The sequence below is a fragment of the Dama dama genome, chromosome 16 (genome assembly GCF_033118175.1).
Source record: "Dama dama isolate Ldn47 chromosome 16, ASM3311817v1, whole genome shotgun sequence".
NCBI classification, from domain to species: domain Eukaryota; kingdom Metazoa; phylum Chordata; class Mammalia; order Artiodactyla; family Cervidae; genus Dama; species Dama dama.
The window spans coordinates 38,085,846-38,103,264 of NC_083696.1; the positions used below are offsets into that span (position 1 = coordinate 38,085,846).

General features: G+C 39.6%; 1 protein-coding gene across 2 annotated transcripts in view; it reads right to left on the reverse strand.

The window, feature by feature from the left end:
- CDCA2 (cell division cycle associated 2) overlaps nucleotides 1-17,419 on the reverse strand; it is a 46,888-nt gene that overhangs the window by 19,167 nt on the left and 10,302 nt on the right. For both annotated transcript variants that reach the window (XM_061163861.1, XM_061163860.1), the window contains exons 5-11: nucleotides 11,709-11,859; nucleotides 10,162-10,364; nucleotides 8,166-8,253; nucleotides 6,869-7,077; nucleotides 5,965-6,049; nucleotides 5,112-5,329; nucleotides 179-257 (exon numbers count right to left, since the gene is read on the reverse strand). In XM_061163861.1, coding sequence (XP_061019844.1) covers nucleotides 179-257; nucleotides 5,112-5,329; nucleotides 5,965-6,049; nucleotides 6,869-7,077; nucleotides 8,166-8,253; nucleotides 10,162-10,364; nucleotides 11,709-11,859 — 1,033 coding nt within the window. The remainder of the gene's footprint in view (nucleotides 1-178; nucleotides 258-5,111; nucleotides 5,330-5,964; nucleotides 6,050-6,868; nucleotides 7,078-8,165; nucleotides 8,254-10,161; nucleotides 10,365-11,708; nucleotides 11,860-17,419) is intronic.

Below are 17,419 nucleotides of genomic sequence, written 5' to 3' on the forward strand. Positions count from 1 at the left end.
ATTATAAAGTATGCGGCTCGGAATGGAATGAGATGGATAAGAGATTTCTTATATGCTTTTCTATTTGGGTTTTTAAAAAAATCAACTATGATCATAATAAAAATAAAAATTTAAAACTAAGGAGATCTTCATATATACGTACATTTAATGATATTTATGATTATTTACAAGTTACTACCTGAAAGAGTCTCAGCAATTGAAGACATATTAAGAGAACTCAAAACGGCAAGCGAAACCTGAAGAGGCTCTATGTTTTCCTAAACAAACAAAAGGGTAGAAATTAGATATCTTTAAATTCAGTAGACATATAAAAAATGTGCCCCAAAGAAAATAAGATATATCTTTGTAGAACAAATTATAATAAGCATAAAGATAGGAAATCAATAAGGGATTAACTAAATTTAAAAAAAAGCAAAATAAGATACTAAATATAATTGTTTTATAATATTTACAATCATCCTAAAGGAAACCACATTTACTAACCATAATCCACCACAATAATAATAAAACTTTAAGTGAAGGGTAGGCATTGATGATTCACCAATAAGTTACTTTTTGAATCATTTGAAGTCCCATATCCTAACCCTGGTAAAGTAAGAAAATCTATTAACAAATACAACCTAACATTACAGTATTTTTCAGGCAAGCTTCAAGGTAAATATAAATGCAGATGTCAAATCTTTTCTTTTACACAGCCAGTATAATGGTAGCTGTTAATTTTTCATAGATAAAATCTGTCAGGTTAAATAAATTCCTTTATCACCTGTGTGCTTAGAATTTTTATCAGAAATCAATACTGGATTTTGTCAAATGCTTTTTCTCCACCTACTGAGAAACCTGTATCATTTTTCTATTTTATTCTGTTAATATGGTGAATTCCATAGACTGTTTTTCGAATATTAAATGAACTTTGCCTTTTGGGGGTAAAATCTTATTTACTCATAATTTATTCCCTTTTGCATATTTTAATATGTTTATGAGGATACTGGACTGTAGTTTTCTTTTCTTATAATATCTGATTATGGTATCAGGTTAAAGCTGACAGTGATGAATTGGGAAGCATGCCCAACTCAATTGGAAATCAGACCTGAATATTCATTGGAACGATTGATGCTGAAGCTCTAAAACTTTGGCCACCCAATGCAAAGAACAGACTCATTGGAATAGACCCTGATGCTGGGAAAGATTGAAGGCAGGAGGAAAAGGGGCCAACAGAAGATGAGATGGTTGGATGGTATCACCGACTCGACGGACATGAGTTTGAGCAAACTCCGGGAGATGGTGAAGGACAGGGAGGCCTGGTGTGCTGCAGTCCATGGGGTCGCAAAGAGTCAGACGTGACTGAGCAACTGAACTGACTGACTGAGGCAGAATTAGTATTGCACCTTCCTTAAATGATAGAATTCATTAGTAAAGTCATTTGGACATGCAATTTTCTTTGCGGGAAGGTTTTACCTACAGTTTAATTTCTCTAGCTGATACAGAGCTAATGACACCACTTATTTCTTCTCGAGTGAAATTAACAGTTTGTATCTTTTAAGGAATGTAGCTTAAGTTCTTCAATTTCCTGGCATAACATCAAGTTGTTCATAATATTCTTTTATTATCCTTTTAATTGATCTATTATTAGGAAATTAGTTATGTCACCTCCCTTATTCCTTGTATTGGTAATGAGTATCCTCTTTTTCCTGAACAGTCAGATTAGAAGTTTACAGTTATTTTCTGTAGCACAATCTTTTGATTTCAATGATTTTTTCCTCTATTGTTTTTCGGTTCTCTAGTTCATCGATTTTCTGCACTTTTAATTTATTTTCGGCTGTGCTGGGTCTTTGTTGCTGCTCACCCAGTTATAGTGAGCGGGGGTTACTCCTCGTTGTGGTGCACAGGCTTCTCCTGCAGTGGCCTCCTTTGCTGCAAAGTGCAAGCTCCAGGGAGCTCAGGCCTTAGTAGATGCATCTCCCGGGCTCTAGTGAGCAGGCTCAACAGCTGTGGCACACGGGCCCAGCTGCTCTGCGGCATGTGGGATTTTCCTGGACCAGGGATTGAACCTGTGTCTCCTGCATTGGCAGGTAGATTCTTTACCACCAAGCCACCAGGGAAGCCCTACACTTATTTTTATTACTTTCTTTCTTTCATCTTAGTTTGATTTTCTTTTTCTAGTTTCTTAAAGTGGAGCCTGAGATCATTCATTTCAGACCTCTCATTTTCAAATATAGCCTTTAATTTTTAAAAATTTCCCTAGGCATGGCTTTAGTTGTATCCCACGTATTTTTGTCATTTTATTGTGGTTTATCTTTTTATTTCCACTTTGTTTATAGCCTAAGAACCTCTCCCTACCTTGATGCCACACTAATTTGACTGCATAGAAACAAAAAATTGTTCTTACTCTTGCTTTGAACAATTGTCCTTATGAAGACTAATTAAAAAGGAGTCTGTTATATCTGCCCAAATAGTTAGCATTTTCAGGGCTCTTCATTCCTGTGTAGATGCAGATTTTCATGCAGAACTATTTTTCTTTTGATTAAAGGGCTTCCTTTTTAATACTTCTTCTAAGGCTAACCTGTTATGGTAATAGGATTATTTCAACTTTCCTATGTCTGAAAAAGCCTCTATTTCACTTTTTGTTTTGAAAGATGGTCTCACTGGATAGAGAATTCTCACTGGACAGGTATTTTGTATTTATTCTTTTTTTTGCTCTAAGTACTTAAATACACCTTTAAAAGACTCTGCTGTACTGTCTTCTGGTTCCCACAGTTCTTGCAAGAAGTCTGCTGCTGCCTCTCTTCTGATTTGTCTTATGTCAGGTGTCTTTTTCTCTCTGGCTCCTTTTAGGCCATTTATTGTTGATTTTAAGCTTTCTGTATGTTACGTTTCTTGTGCTGGGAATTTGATGAACTTTAGTATCAATGGGCTTCTAATTTTAAAGAATTTGAACATTTTTCAGCCATTGCTTTTCAAGTATGTTTTTTCTGTTCCTTTCACTATCTCTTCGCCTTTGGGAACCTTAATTACAAGCATATTATACCACCTGAAGTTGTCCCAGATCATGAATTGTCTGCTTATTCTTGTTTAGTCTTTTTCTCTGTGTTTCTGAGAATAATTTCTATTGCTACATCTTCAAATTCACTAATCTTTTCTCTTGCAGTCTCTAATATGCTATTAATCTCACCCAATACATTTTTTATTCCTAGAGATTTTAACGTATAAAGTTTGATTTGGATCTTTATCTTTTGTGTTCTTAAGCTCAATCTTTTCTCACATTCTTGCATACACAGGAAATACAGTTAAAATAACTCTTTGATTGTCTCTCCACAAATGTTACCATAGGTATCATGTCTGGGTCTATTCTTACTGATCGATTTGTCTCCTCATTATGGACACTGTTCCCTACACAACTATAAATTTTTACTTGAATGCTAGACATTTTGAATTTAACGTTATTTGGTGCTAGATAGTTTTGTTTTGGTGGGAAGGATCAAACCATTTTATTGAGCGCCTTCAGAGGAGGGGTGAAGGGCTGGGTGGACAATTACATCTGATGCCTGTAACCTGGCTTGGATCACCACAGCTTCACAGTTGCTGAAAGTACTTCTTATATTCTTGGGTTTCATTATGCAATGCAGCTAAATGGATACAAGTTGGCTGTTAGTTTAATTCTGCTCCATTTAATGAGTCTCTGACACCGTCTGAATTATAAGGTTTTGCTACGAGGGTCGGTGGGGACACAATTCCTGGCTTATGTGAATGCATGCTAAGTCACTTTAGTTGTGTCCAACTCTCTGCGACCCTATGGCTGTAGCCCACCAGGCTCCTCTCTGTCCATGGAATTCTCTAGGCAAGAATACGGGAGTGGGTTGCCATGCCCTCCCCGCACGGGGGTCTTCCCGACGAAGGGACTGAACCCAAATCTCTGACATCTCTTGCACTAGCAGGTGCGTTCTTCACCACAAACACCTGGGAAGCCCTGCGTGAGCTCTTTGAGCGGTTCCTCCCTGGCCTGGGGCAGTTTACTCACAAGGCTGTGAGGACCAGCAGTGACTCCAGCGAGACCCTCAGCAGATCTCCAGAGTTCTCTCTGTGCAAGTCTCCTCTCTGGTATTTTACCAGAGAACTCCAGACTCCTTCACCTTCCCAGGCCCTAACTCCATCCTCTCAACTCAGGGAGACGTCCAGGCTCCATCGAGGCAACTCCTCCTGTGCCGCAGCCTGGAAATCCAGCCCAGGCAGCAAGATGTGGCTCTCTTGAAGTTCACCTCCCTTGTTACCCAGGGATTACTGTCTGTGCGTCCAGTAGGCAGTGTCTGTGAACCACTGTTTCTTATCTTTTTCTCTGGCTTTTGAGTTCTTTTTCACGGGAATATAAATTAGGTCCCTCTTACTCCATCTTGGCCAAAAGCAGAATATTCTTATTTCAAGGTATAATAGCGAGAGAGAATGAATGACAGTCCCAATGTAAAATGGGTAAGTAAAATGAATACATAATTCTCAAGAGAAGAAATTAAAATGGCCTACAAACATGTGAAAATGTTCAAACCTAAACAAAATTTTCAAGTCATCTTTTTCTCCTATTAAGCTATTTTTTAAAAAGTACAGTTAATACTCAGGCTTTACAAAGATATAATAAAATAGGATTACTTATAGTACGGTGAGTTCAAACAAGTACATACTTTCTGAATGCTAATTTAGCACTATGTATCAAAAAATTCAAAAATTGTTCATATCCCTGAATCCAGTTAGCCTACCTGTAGAAATTTAGAAGAGCAATCTATAATATATTGATTCTAAGATTGTTGCTCTTTCACATCTTCACACCTTTGAAATCTGAGCACATGGTATGTGTGTTTAACTTTCAGCATTTTTTCTCAAAGAATGGCACATCTTACAATCAATATCAGTAAGGTTCCAGGAAATATGCTATGTTCAAGGAGTCGTGGAAGTGATTGTTTTTAACAGGAGAAAACTGGTAGTAATCTAGCTAGAAAATGCATTAACTTATATCATAACCCACCATTCATTTTGTTTCATGATTTCAAAGCACAATTACTGCTCATGCAAATAGGTGAGGTATGAAGAAATCATAAACAAGTCTGCTTCACACTTTCCACACTTACAAGATTCTCTCCCTTGTCATCAAAATCTGGTTGAGGTAGCCGGTCAGGAACTGGAGACTGTTCAAGTAGTGGGGGACTGAGGCTACTTAAATCCTTTCTACGGACAGGTGTTTGTCCTTTACGCAGGGGAGTGTTAGCTGGCAAAGATTCATCAAACACTTCAGGGCTCAGGTCCTCTCCGAAAGTAACTCTCTTCCTCTTCTTTGTACTTGGCAAGACTGTGAAAGTCAAAGTGAAAATTACTCAGTCATGTCCAGCTCTTTGCCACCCCATGGAATTCTCCAGGCCAGAATACTGGAGTGGATAGCCTTTCCCTTCTTCCGGGGATCTTCCCAACCCAGGAATCAAACCCAGGTCTCCCGCACTGGAAAGCCTAGTACTTTACAATTTTCTTGACCTTCTGTAGAATCTTAACATGACTGGCCTATCTAAAAGGCATATCCTAGAATCTTAACGTGACTGGATTGGCTATTCATATAATACAAAATATAGTTTGTAGAGAGAAAAAAAGTTTAAAATGGAAGAGATATACAATATTTCCAATTTAAAATGTGGTAATAAATTTTAAGTAAATTTTGCACGCTGATTTTAGATGATAAGACTGGAATATCATTTCCTCTATAAATTTTACCATTATACAAAAATGGATAAATGAAGTGGATAGAACCAATTCTGAGAAGACTCTCTACAGAGATTCCATCCTTCACCCCTCAAATATTCTTCACTCCCAGGTAATTTCAGAAGCATCAGGCATCGGCAGGTCATTGACAATAAATATCACAGACTATCTCAGATGTATTTAATAACAAGAAAATTATATCCACATGCTTCAAAATAAACCTGAATTTCTTACCTGCTGTTTGTTCTTTGCAACAGTTTGCAAGACTGGAGGTTAAGCCTGGACAAGCCCCATCATTATAGAGGTTGTCATGGTGTTCCTAAACAAAATAAACAACCATGAATAATTTTACATACATAAATACACATACACAGTCATTAAGAATGGCAACTTGGAATTCCTTTTCTGCCAAGGATAGATACTATACAGTACTGCAGATTACCTTTACTTTCATAATTGATCTAACTTAAAATACCATATTAGCCACAAAGAAAAACTGGGTTTCTTAGTTATTACTCTAGTAAGTAGTTTTAAGCCAAAATGAAAAAACAGGAATCTATAATGTGGGCTAAATCCATTTCTTCCTTTTGGATCTGGCCTGACAAATGAAGTTAAGGAAAATATGAGTGGCCAGAATTACAGTGTACTCTGGACAGTGTCACCTGAGGTATACTGTATAAATGATCTGAAGTATAAGACCTTCCCCAAAATAAGAAAAAAAATCAAGCATGTAAACAGCATAATAGGGTGTTTTGGCTTTTGGTTTTCTTTTTTTTAAATGTGCACTATTTTTATTTTATTTGGACCATTTTGAAGGTTTTTATTGAATTTGTTATAATATTTCTTTTGTTATGTTTTGTGGGTTTTTTTTTTTTTGGCCACGAGGCATGTGGAATCGTCAACATACTATATTCCACACTGAGTGTAAATGAAAAAATAAAGAGTAAAAAGAAAGTGCCTAGTGCTACTACAAGTGAGAAAGAGGAGGCAAAAAAAAAAAATTAGGGTGAGACATTTTCCGTTAGGAAAACGATATAACATTTCCGTTAGGAGTATGACATAACACTTCAGAGGTACTTCTGGGAGCCAAAAGCAATCTTTATTCGATCTGCTCTAGGAGGTGTTGTTCTCTACTGACCTGAAGGCTTTCTACACACAGCTTCACAGCAGGTTTCTTCAGGACAGAACGTAGGACAAACGTCTTGGAGGACGGAGGGTCCTTCTGGCACAGTGGGGTAACCAGGGACCTGACTTCGGGACCTGTGTCTGTGCTCACTTCTGTACATTTATCAACCGAAACGGCATCACTGGGTCCTCTCCCTTCTACGGAGGCAGCATCCTGGATTCCTTCAACACAGAGTTGTAACCATGAGGGGGGCAGACGTCTGAGTCAGCCCATTCTACACCAAACGTAGTGCGTATTTACAAAGGGAGTAACATGCTTCTCAGAAATTCAACCCTAAGACATCCTGCTTAGAGTGTAACATCTGGGATTTCATTTGGAAATACAAAGAAGAGAGAGAGAGAGAGAGAGAAGTGGCACTGGTCACAGCTTTTAGTTCAAATCGAGCTAACTGAGAGTAAAAGTATGAAGGGGTGTCAGCTCCATGGAAAGTTAAACAGGAATCCTTGGCTCAGCTATTAACTGTTAACTTACCTCCACTCATGATGCCTATGACGGCCATCATGAAACTAACCTGAGCTAGACAACGAATCTTGACCAATTTTTAGTGCTACAATCAGAAGCATTTCTAGGATGCCAGTCTGGTAGGAGGGAGAGGACAAGATGCTGAGGAGAAAGATTATTATTAAATAAAACAATTCACATACTGTGTTGTTTAGCTGCTAAGTTACGTCTGACTCTTTGCAACCCCGTGGACTGTAGCCTACCAGGTCCTCTGTCTATGGGATTTCCCAGGCAAGCATACTGGAGTGGGTTGCCATTTCCTCCTCCAGGGATCTTCTTGACCCAGGTCTGAACCTGTGTTTCCTGCAGTGGCAGGCGGATTCTTCACCACTGAGTCACCAGAGAGGCCCTTGTGTGCTGTTAAACAAGGCAAGGCTCCCCCTGCAAATTCTCTGAAGACCACTGCCTGATGACTGACATGTAACACATATATTCTGGGTGCTTAAGAGATACAATGATAAACACAATAGTCAAAGCCTCCATGGCCTGGGAACAAAAAGATAACATAAAATATAGTAACCGGGAGGCGCAGAAGGAAGGAGGCGGCTGTGCCTATAAAAGGCCAGTATGTCATCTCACACAACAAGAGCTCTGAAACATTTCTACTAAACCATGAGCTCCTAAAATGCAAGGAATGGTTTCAGTGCGTCTAAATGTTCGCATACAAGTAAACCAACCATAAAAGTCTACTGAGCAAACATTTCATGGGTGAATCAGCACAGGTACCAAGGAAGAACGAAAAACTTACCACTTGAAGCCTCTGTAAGTTCTGAAAGTAGAGGAGACTCATTCATTAAACATCCAGACTGTAGATTTAAACCAGATGCAGAAAATTTCTTGGGGGGAAGCAAACAGTACAGAAGTATTAAATTTTGTTTATTTATAGGATTACTATTTTTATAAAGATTTGAGTTAGCATTACAGATTACCTGGAAATCTGATGTTAAATCAATCAACGCATCACTTCATTATCTAGTTAAATTTTACGGAAGTATGTAGGAATAGAACTAAAAATGGAGTATTCATTCTCACTGACTCCCAAACATCCAATCTGACAATGTTCAATTCCCTAGGAAGCATTCATAGGGCACAGTTTTTGCTGCCTTATTGTTTGAAGTCTAGAAAACTGTGTTAACTACTTTCCTTAAAGAGGAAATTCTCAAAATAATGGAAAACAAAATTACTACTCAAACAACAGAAGATATCAATAGCTAGAAAGGGAAAACCATTAATGGTCAGGGTAGAAAACACACTCGTATTAATGTGGAAACCATTTCTAAATCATGATGTGTGTCCAAAAATTAATCAAAATTCTGATAAAAGAATTACCCTCAGATTATTGCATATCAACTAGAATAGGGCAGAGAGAGCAGAGATTATAAATGACTCTGAGATACACATGAAACTCATGGGTCCAGATGGTTGACCATAAAGGGCAGCAAACATCTACCAAGCCAGTCTAGACAGGATCAACAGGACATGTGCTGGATCTACATGACAGAGAAGGTGCAGGAAAAAAGCTTCCACTCTACCAACATAAGGTGTCTTCTCTCACTAAAGAAACAGGAACCTACTGCATCAAAGCAAAACCAAGGGTCGGGAGAGAACTGACTCCCTGTTTACACTTGTGTGAAGGTCGAGGATCCTCGGGTTGGTGGCGCTAGTGGTAAAGAATCTGCCTGCCAATGTAGGAGACGTAAGAGATGCAGGTCTGATCTCTGGGTTGGGAAGACCCCCAAGAGGAGGGCACGGCAACCCACTCCAGTATTCTTGCCTGGAGAATCCCATAGACAGAGGAGCCTCATGGGCTACGGTCCATAGGGTCACATAGAGTCAGATGTGACTAAAGCAATTAAGTATGCACACATGCAAGGATCTGCCACAGTATTACTGAACTCATGTTGATTCTCATCTTCTGATGATGTTGACAGCCTCTAGGTAGTTAGAAGCAACAACAAAAAAAATCCCTATGGCTACTTGAAAGAAGTGGGGAGAGCAAGGGAAAAATTGCTAAATGACACCTTGCTTTCCAGCCAGTGTTAAACCAGTAAGGGGCTGCAAGGCAGACATGCCAGACCCCAGACCTTGGGGTACATCCCAAGTGTAACTGCCACCTCATTCACCAGGTCTGTGTAAATAAGATGCTCATATGTCTACTGCCCACAGCAGACAAAATGCTGTTCGAGGGCGGGACTGGGACTTTCTCACCATGGTACCACTGGTATCTAGAATAATACGTCACAAATAGATCACAGGACTTCATCTTTGCCTAGTGCTTTTCGTATCAAAAGCAACATATTGATCAAAGCAGTCTCTCATAGCCAGTAAGCCAACCAACCATAAAAAAATTTAACAAGCAGGAAATCCCTCATACACACACAATTTAAAACCCAGCTCAAATATAGTAATAGCGTGTTGTTCTTGTTTAGCCGCTGAGCCATGTCCGACTCTTCTGCAACCCTATGGACTGTAGCCCACCAGGCTCCTCTGTCCATGGGATTTCCCAGGCAAGAATACTGGAGTGGGTTGTCATTTCCTCCTCCAGGGGATGTTCCCAACCCAGGGACTGAACCTGTGTCTCCTACATTGCAGGCGGGTTCCTTTACCACTGACCCGCCTGGGAAGCCCAGAACACTGCAACGTAACGTACGTAAGTGCTAACATTGCAAAGGGCATCGATGGTCCTCAAACTGGCTAGCTAGAAAACCCAAAACTTCACTTCCTGTTCCCAGTAAGTGGATTACCTGGGAGAGATCAGCAAAGGTTTCAATAGCACACTTCATGTCTGTACTGGGACAAGCAGCGACATTGACATTGGGTGTCTGGAGACTAACCACATCAGTTACATTTACGTCAGAGCTGCTTGGAGAGGATATCCTCCGACGTTTGGATGGTGACTGTGCAGAGAACTCAGACAGCTGACATTCACCAAGACTTTCCTTTTTGGCTAGGTATACAAAACAAAACAAAAACAAAACACAGGTTCAAATATTTTCTTTTACAATATCATTTGAAAATTGCACCCATCATCATAATTTCATGATGCAATTTAATGCGTGAACATAAATCCTTTAACAATGAAAAGGAAAATCTAGTAGTACATTTTTATTCAAAAAAGGAAATCTAACTGAAATGCAAGAGAACATGACTGCTAAAAAGATAACAATTTAATTACCAGAATGAACTTTCTTTGTGCTTTCAAAAGATACACCAAGATATATTTGCATTTCTAATATAATATTTCATTCTATTTTTAAATTTAAAGTGAATCCTTTTCTTTTGAACATTTTAAAGGATGTGGTTATGTTCCAATATTGGTTCTGTTCTGATTGTATATGATTTTACAAAAAACACAGCCACAATTTTTCCCAGGTACAAAAAAGGAATTTAACTGTCTACAGAATTTATAGCAATTATGTAAATAAAATATCTTAAAGCTCAGATAAAAACTGAAAAATAGGTAAGTTACAAATTACAAATATAACTGAGTACATGGGAGAAGGTTGTGTACTGCAGAGGTAGATGCACTGGATTTGTATTAACAATGCCCTACAATCAAGTAGGTGTTGAAATGTACCTGCAGATGGTTCAAGAAACCATGGTTCAAGAAACCAAACAAAACCATTTGGAACCTTAGGATTACGTCAATTACAGCAAGGCCAGGATTTTGTCTAGTTCTGGGGTCTGAAATGCTTTGTGATTGGAAAACCAAAAGTGACAGAAAAAATTACCAAAAAAGTTACAATCTAAAACTTATGGTAAAGAGTATGGCAGGCTATTAAGATGTCAGAATAAATATATCTGTTTACAATATCAGGGTTGGGTGTTTGGTATTCATATAAATGCTTACCAAACTTAATAATAATCCTCTAAAAAACCAAGGGTTTGGCAGAAAAACAACAAAATTCTGTAAAGCAATTATCCTTCAATATACAAATAAATTAAAAAAGGAAAAAAAAAAAAGAAGGGTTGTTCATGCAAATCTACAGCATGCCCAATTTTAAAGATGAAAAGAGTCCATGGACTCTGACATTGTAACATTTAACACTTAATTGTGGCCATATGCAAACATAAGGTGTATGCTCAGGAATGATGTTTTTTCAAGAGAAATCAGAAATCTAGATTTTTGTGTGAAACATCCCAAATTTTAAATGTTAGGCTCCACTGAAAAATATGGCTTTATTCAGAAAAGACAGCTTTCACACTATAGAAGTAAATCTTTTTTTTAATATCTCAGAGGTTTGTCTCAAAAGATGCAAAAGTCCAAACGGACTGAATTCTTTCTACTCACTCGAGTCTCTGGTCTTGAACACTCCTTCTGCCTCTGAGAATTCAGGACAGTCAGTCATTTTCTCGTTTTCCTTTATGCAGTTAAAAGCCAAGTGGAAGGCAGACATTTGCTCTCTTAAAGAATAAACATTTCGATACAAAGCAGGGCTGCCCTGTTAAAATATAGAAGCACAGAGGACATTACGAATCAAGCCAAAGATGGGCTTTTTGAAGATCAGAGGTAAAAAGTTAATAGAGAATAGACCCTCCTCCCTTGAATCGAACATTTTTAAAACAATTTTTTAAAATTTTCTGGCCACGCCACTCAGCATGTAGGATCTTAGTTCCCTGACTAAGAGTCGAACCCGTGCCCCTGAAGTGGAAGGATTCCCTTTAGAGGAACCGTGGAGTCTTAACCACTGGATCGGCAGGGAAGCCCCAAATCATGTGTCTTCAGTCTGAGTACGCAGAGTGCTGCCCTCACCTCCATCTCTCCTCTCTCCTCCTCGTGCCGAATCGCTCATTTTGCGACCCCATGGACCGGAGCCCGTCAGGCTCCTCTGTCCGTGGGATTCTCCAGGCAAGAATACTAGAATATGTTGCCATGTCCTCCTCCAGGGGATCTTCCCAACCCAGGGATCAAACCCAGGTCTCCTGCATTGCAGGCAAATTCTTTACCATCTGAGCCCAAGAATACTGGAGTGGGTAGCCTATCCCTTCTCCAGCAGATCTTCCCAACCCAGGAATCGAACTGGGGTCTTCTGAATTGCAGGTGCCGTTATTTACCAGCTGAGCTACCAGGCAAGCCTTACCAAAGAGCAACAGCTACTCTTCAGGAGCTGTTAAAGGTTTATATTACTACTGACATGGAGCAACAGGTTGGCCAGTAGTGATACTGACAAACCCGTGGGGGAGACAAGAGAGGTCTGGAGTAGATGGGAAGTGCTTTAAAAAGACACCCAGACAAAACACATCCCAATTATTTGAGGGTTAAACAAATCTTTACATTCGATGACTTCCCTGGTAACTCAGATGGTAAAGAATCTGTCTGCAATGTGAGAGACGCACGTTTCATCCCTGGGTCAGGAAGATTCCCTGCAGAAGGAAATGGCAACCCACTCCAGTATTCTTGCCTAGAGAATTCCATGGACAGAGGAGCCTAACGGGCTACAGTCCATGGGGTCACAGAGAGTTGGACCCAACTGAGCGACTAACACTTTTACTTTCATGAACGTTGAGTTATATGTGTTGTTTACATAAGATGTATATTATCCCTTAAAAACTGTACAGAAGAACTTTTCTTCCAAAGAGGAAATATGGATGAACAACAGGCATGTGAAACGATGCTCAACATCACTAATCATTAGGGAAATGCACATCAAAACCTCAGTGAGGTATCACCTCACAGCTCTCAGCATGGCTATCGTCAAAAAGATCACAGATCAGGACTCCCTGGCGGTCCAGTGGTTAAGACTCCGTGCTTCACTGCAGGGGGCATGGGTTTGATCCCTGGTCTGGTAACTAAGATCCTGCATGCCACATGGTGTGGTCAAAAAAAAAGGAACCCTCATTGCTGTTGGTAGGAATGGAAATTGGTGTAGTCACTGTGGAAAATAGTATGGAGGTCTCTCAAAGAACTACAAATAGAACTACCACATGACCCAGCTGGATATATAACCCCCCAAAACCTCTAACTTGAAGAGGTATATGCACCCCAATCTTCATAGCAGCATTATTTTCAATTGCCAAGGTATAGAAGCAACCTAAGCATCCATCAACAGACCAAGGGATACACGATGTATGTACATATACTGGAATACTGCTCAGCCATAAAAAAAGAGTGTAATGTTGCCACCTGCATCAAATGCACTTGGAAGGCATCATGTTAACTGAAATCAGACAGAGAAAGACAAATACTGTATGATATCACTTAGATGTGAATCTAAAAAACACAGCAAAAATAAAACAAAAACACAGCAAACTAGAGAATACAACAAAAAAGAATCAGACAGCTATAGAGAACAAACTACTTTTTATGGGACAGGGGGTAATATGGGGTTGGGGGGTGGCGAGTGGGAGGTACAAACTCGTGGATATAAGACAGGTTACAAGGATATATTGTACAACACAGGGAATATAACCAATACTTTGTAATACTTATAAGTGGAATATAACCTTTAGAAATTATATAAAAAGTAAAAATTCTAAAAATTAAAGTTAGTATTAAGAATGTTGTGTCCACACAGTGAAGGGTCTACCCAATAATAAAAGAGAGAGAGAGAGACTATATGGAGATTAAGGTTGCAAGAAAACAACAAATCCTAGAGACAGAGCTACGAAGAAGGGACAAGAAGAAACTATTTGGAAATTTTTACCACATTTTGCTAAAAATAACATCTGACGATCTGCCTTGGCCCCTGAGTCACATGGAGGTCTCAGCATAACTAGTTCCACCCATGCTGGTCTCTATTCATTTCCATCCATACACACCAGCTCCCCAGGGGCCAGAACAAGAGACAGATGTTCTGCAGTAGCTTGGGTACCTTAGCTTGGACACCCCTCTACACATACCCTCTCTCCTTTGGCAACCCTGAGCTAAATCTTTCTGATGTCATGGGGGGCTTACTTCCTCAGAGGTGAAAGCTAGTCATTTACTCAAAGTACAAAGCCAAATAGTTAAAAACGGAGCTCTCTGGAAACTCTGCTAATAGCTGATGCGTCATGAAATTAAATTGCTACTTAGCAGGGGTCGGAGTAGGGAGCTTCCCTGGAGGCTCACTGGTAAAGAACCCGTCTGCCAATGCAGGAGCCGTTTAGTCACCCAGTCGTGTCCAACGCTTTGTGACCCCAGGAACTGTAGCCCACCAGACTCCTCTCCGTGGGATTTCCCAGGCAAGAATATTGGAGTGGGCTGCCATTTCCTTCTCCAGACAATGCAGGAGACACGGGTTTAATCCCTGATCTGGGACGACCCCCTGGAGAAGGAAATGGCAACCCACTCCAATATTCCTGCCTGGAAATCTCATGGACAGAGCAGCCTGGCAGGCTACAGTTCATGAAGTCGCAAAAGAGACACAACTTAGTGACTAAACAACAAGAAGCAGGAGTAGAAGTACCAGATAAATGTAAGTGATGTATAATTTAAGAGTTCTGTTACCCATAAAATAAATTACTGATTAAGTTCTCTATCTAGAACTTCTCCCCACCCACCGCCCCCGCCTGTATTATTTAGACTAGCATAGTTCCACTGATTTGGAGCTTACAGCAATTTAAGGAATTACACTAACAAGCAAAAATAAAATAAAAAATTACTTCCCTTTAAGATATCATATGGAGAAAACCCTGTTAAAATCTTGAAGCCATGTTTGGTGAATCTGCTCACACTCTTGATTTTATTCCCAGTTAAATACATTCATAAAGCAAACTTTGTTACATAATAGAACATTTAAAATTCAAACAGGTTGACAGTGTAAACCTTTATGACATAAACAGCACATAACATTCATAAAAAGCTGGTGGTCAACTCTCATCTGAGATACAGAGAAAGAAAGGGTTTACCCTAAAGCCATACAATTTATGTTTAATGTACCTTTTCTGTAAACTTATATTTGAACATGGGAGGGTTAGGTTTAATCCCCTAGGAGTCTGGCCCATTTTGAAATCTGCTTTAAACAAATTAAAGCTTCCCCAGTCAAAATCATTGTTCCTCTATTTCCTGATGGAGAAAGAGAACAACGTTCATATATGAAAAGTAAAGGAAGCATTAAAAAACATACTGCTTTTTTGGACACTTTTGTCTTTGGAATTATATCATTCGGTCAACATTCTTTCCCTGTGCCAGAAATCATTTGAAAGGCTCAGAATACAGGAGGAAATGGCATTCTAGAGTAAAATTCTGAAAACGTATTCATATAATCTCAAGTACAAGAGGTGTCACTGAGAAACTAAAAAAGGAGTGTGATTCGGTAATAACAGTGCTGCTCTGCTTGAGTCAGGACGGCACTCCCTCTTAAGTAACATCTGAGTTGAAACGAAAACAGTAAGTGGGAGACTAAAGAATTCACCCGCAATGCATGAGACCTGGGTTCGAACCCTGGGTCAGGAAGATCCCCTGCAGAAGGGAATGGCAACCCACTCCAGTATTCTTGCTTGGAGAATCCAAGAACAGAGGACCCTGGTGGGCTACAGTCCACGGGATCGCAGAGAGTCAGACAAGACTCATTGACCAACACTATGAATATGAATGAAAGGAAGATACGGGAAGAGGGAGGCATTCTGCAAGAACAAGGCAGAATAAGAGGCCTGGAATGCAGAGAGGATGTGGCAGAAAGAAAGCAAGGGTGCTTTTGATTTGCATTTCTCTAATAATGAGTGATGTTGAGCATCTTTTCATGTGTTTGTTAGCCATCTGTATGTCTTCTTTGGAGAAATGTCTGTTTAGTTCTTTGGCCCATTTTTTGATTGGGTCATTTATTTTTCTGGAATTGAGCTGCAGGAGTTGCTTGTATATTTTTGAGATTAATCCTTTGTCTGTTTCTTCATTTGCTATTATTTTCTCCCAATCTGAGGGCTGTCTTTTCACCTTACTTATAGTTTCCTTTGTAGTGCAAAAGCTTTTAAGTTTCATTAGGTCCCATTTGTTTAGTTTTGCTTTTATTTCCAATATTCTGGGAGGTGGGTCATAGAGGATCTTGCTGTGATTTATGTCGGAGAGTGTTTTGCCTATGTTCTCCTCTAGGAGTTTTATAGTTTCTGGTCTTACATTTAGATCTTTAATCCATTTTGAGTTTATTTTTGTGTATGGTGTTAGAAAGTGTTCTAGTTTCATTCTTTTACAAGTGGTTGACCAGTTTTCCCAGCACCAGTTGTTAAAGAGGTTGTCTTTTTTCCATTGTATATCCGTGCCTCCTTTGTCAAAGATAAGGTGTCCATAGGTTCGTGGATTTATCTCTGGGCTTTCTATTCTGTTCCATTGAACCACAATGAGGTACCATTATACGCCAGTCAGGATGGCTGCTATCCAAAAGTCTACAAGCAATAAATGCTGGAGAGGGTGTGGAGAAAAGGGAACCCTCTTACACTGCTGGTGGGAATGCAAACTAGTACAGCCGCTATGGAGAACAGTGTGGAGATTTCTTAAAAAACTGGAAATAGAACTGCCATATGACCCAGCAATCCCACTTCTGGGCATACACACTGAGGAAACCAGATCTGAAAGAGACACGTGTACCCCAATGTTCATCGCAGCACTGTTTATAATAGCCAGGACATGGAAGCAACCTAGATGCCCATCAGCAGATGAATGGATAAGGAAGCTGTGGTACATATACACCATGGAATATTACTCAGCCATGAAAAAGAATTCATTTGAACCAGTCCTAATGAGATGGATGAAGCTGGAGCCCATTATACAGAGTGAAGTAAGCCAGAAAGATAAAGAACATTACAGCATACTGACACATGTATATGGAATTTAGAAAGGTGATAACGATAACCCTATATGCAGAACAGAAAAAGAGACACAGAAATACAGAACAGACTTTTGAACTTTGTGGGAGAATGTGAGGGTGGGATATTTCAAAAGAACAGCATGTATACTATCTATGGTGAAACAGATCACCAGCCCAGGTGGGATGCATGAGATAAGTGCTCGGGCCTGGTGCACTGGGAAGACCCAGAGGAATCGGGTGGAGAGGGAGGTGGGAGGGGGGATCGGGATAGGGAATACATGTA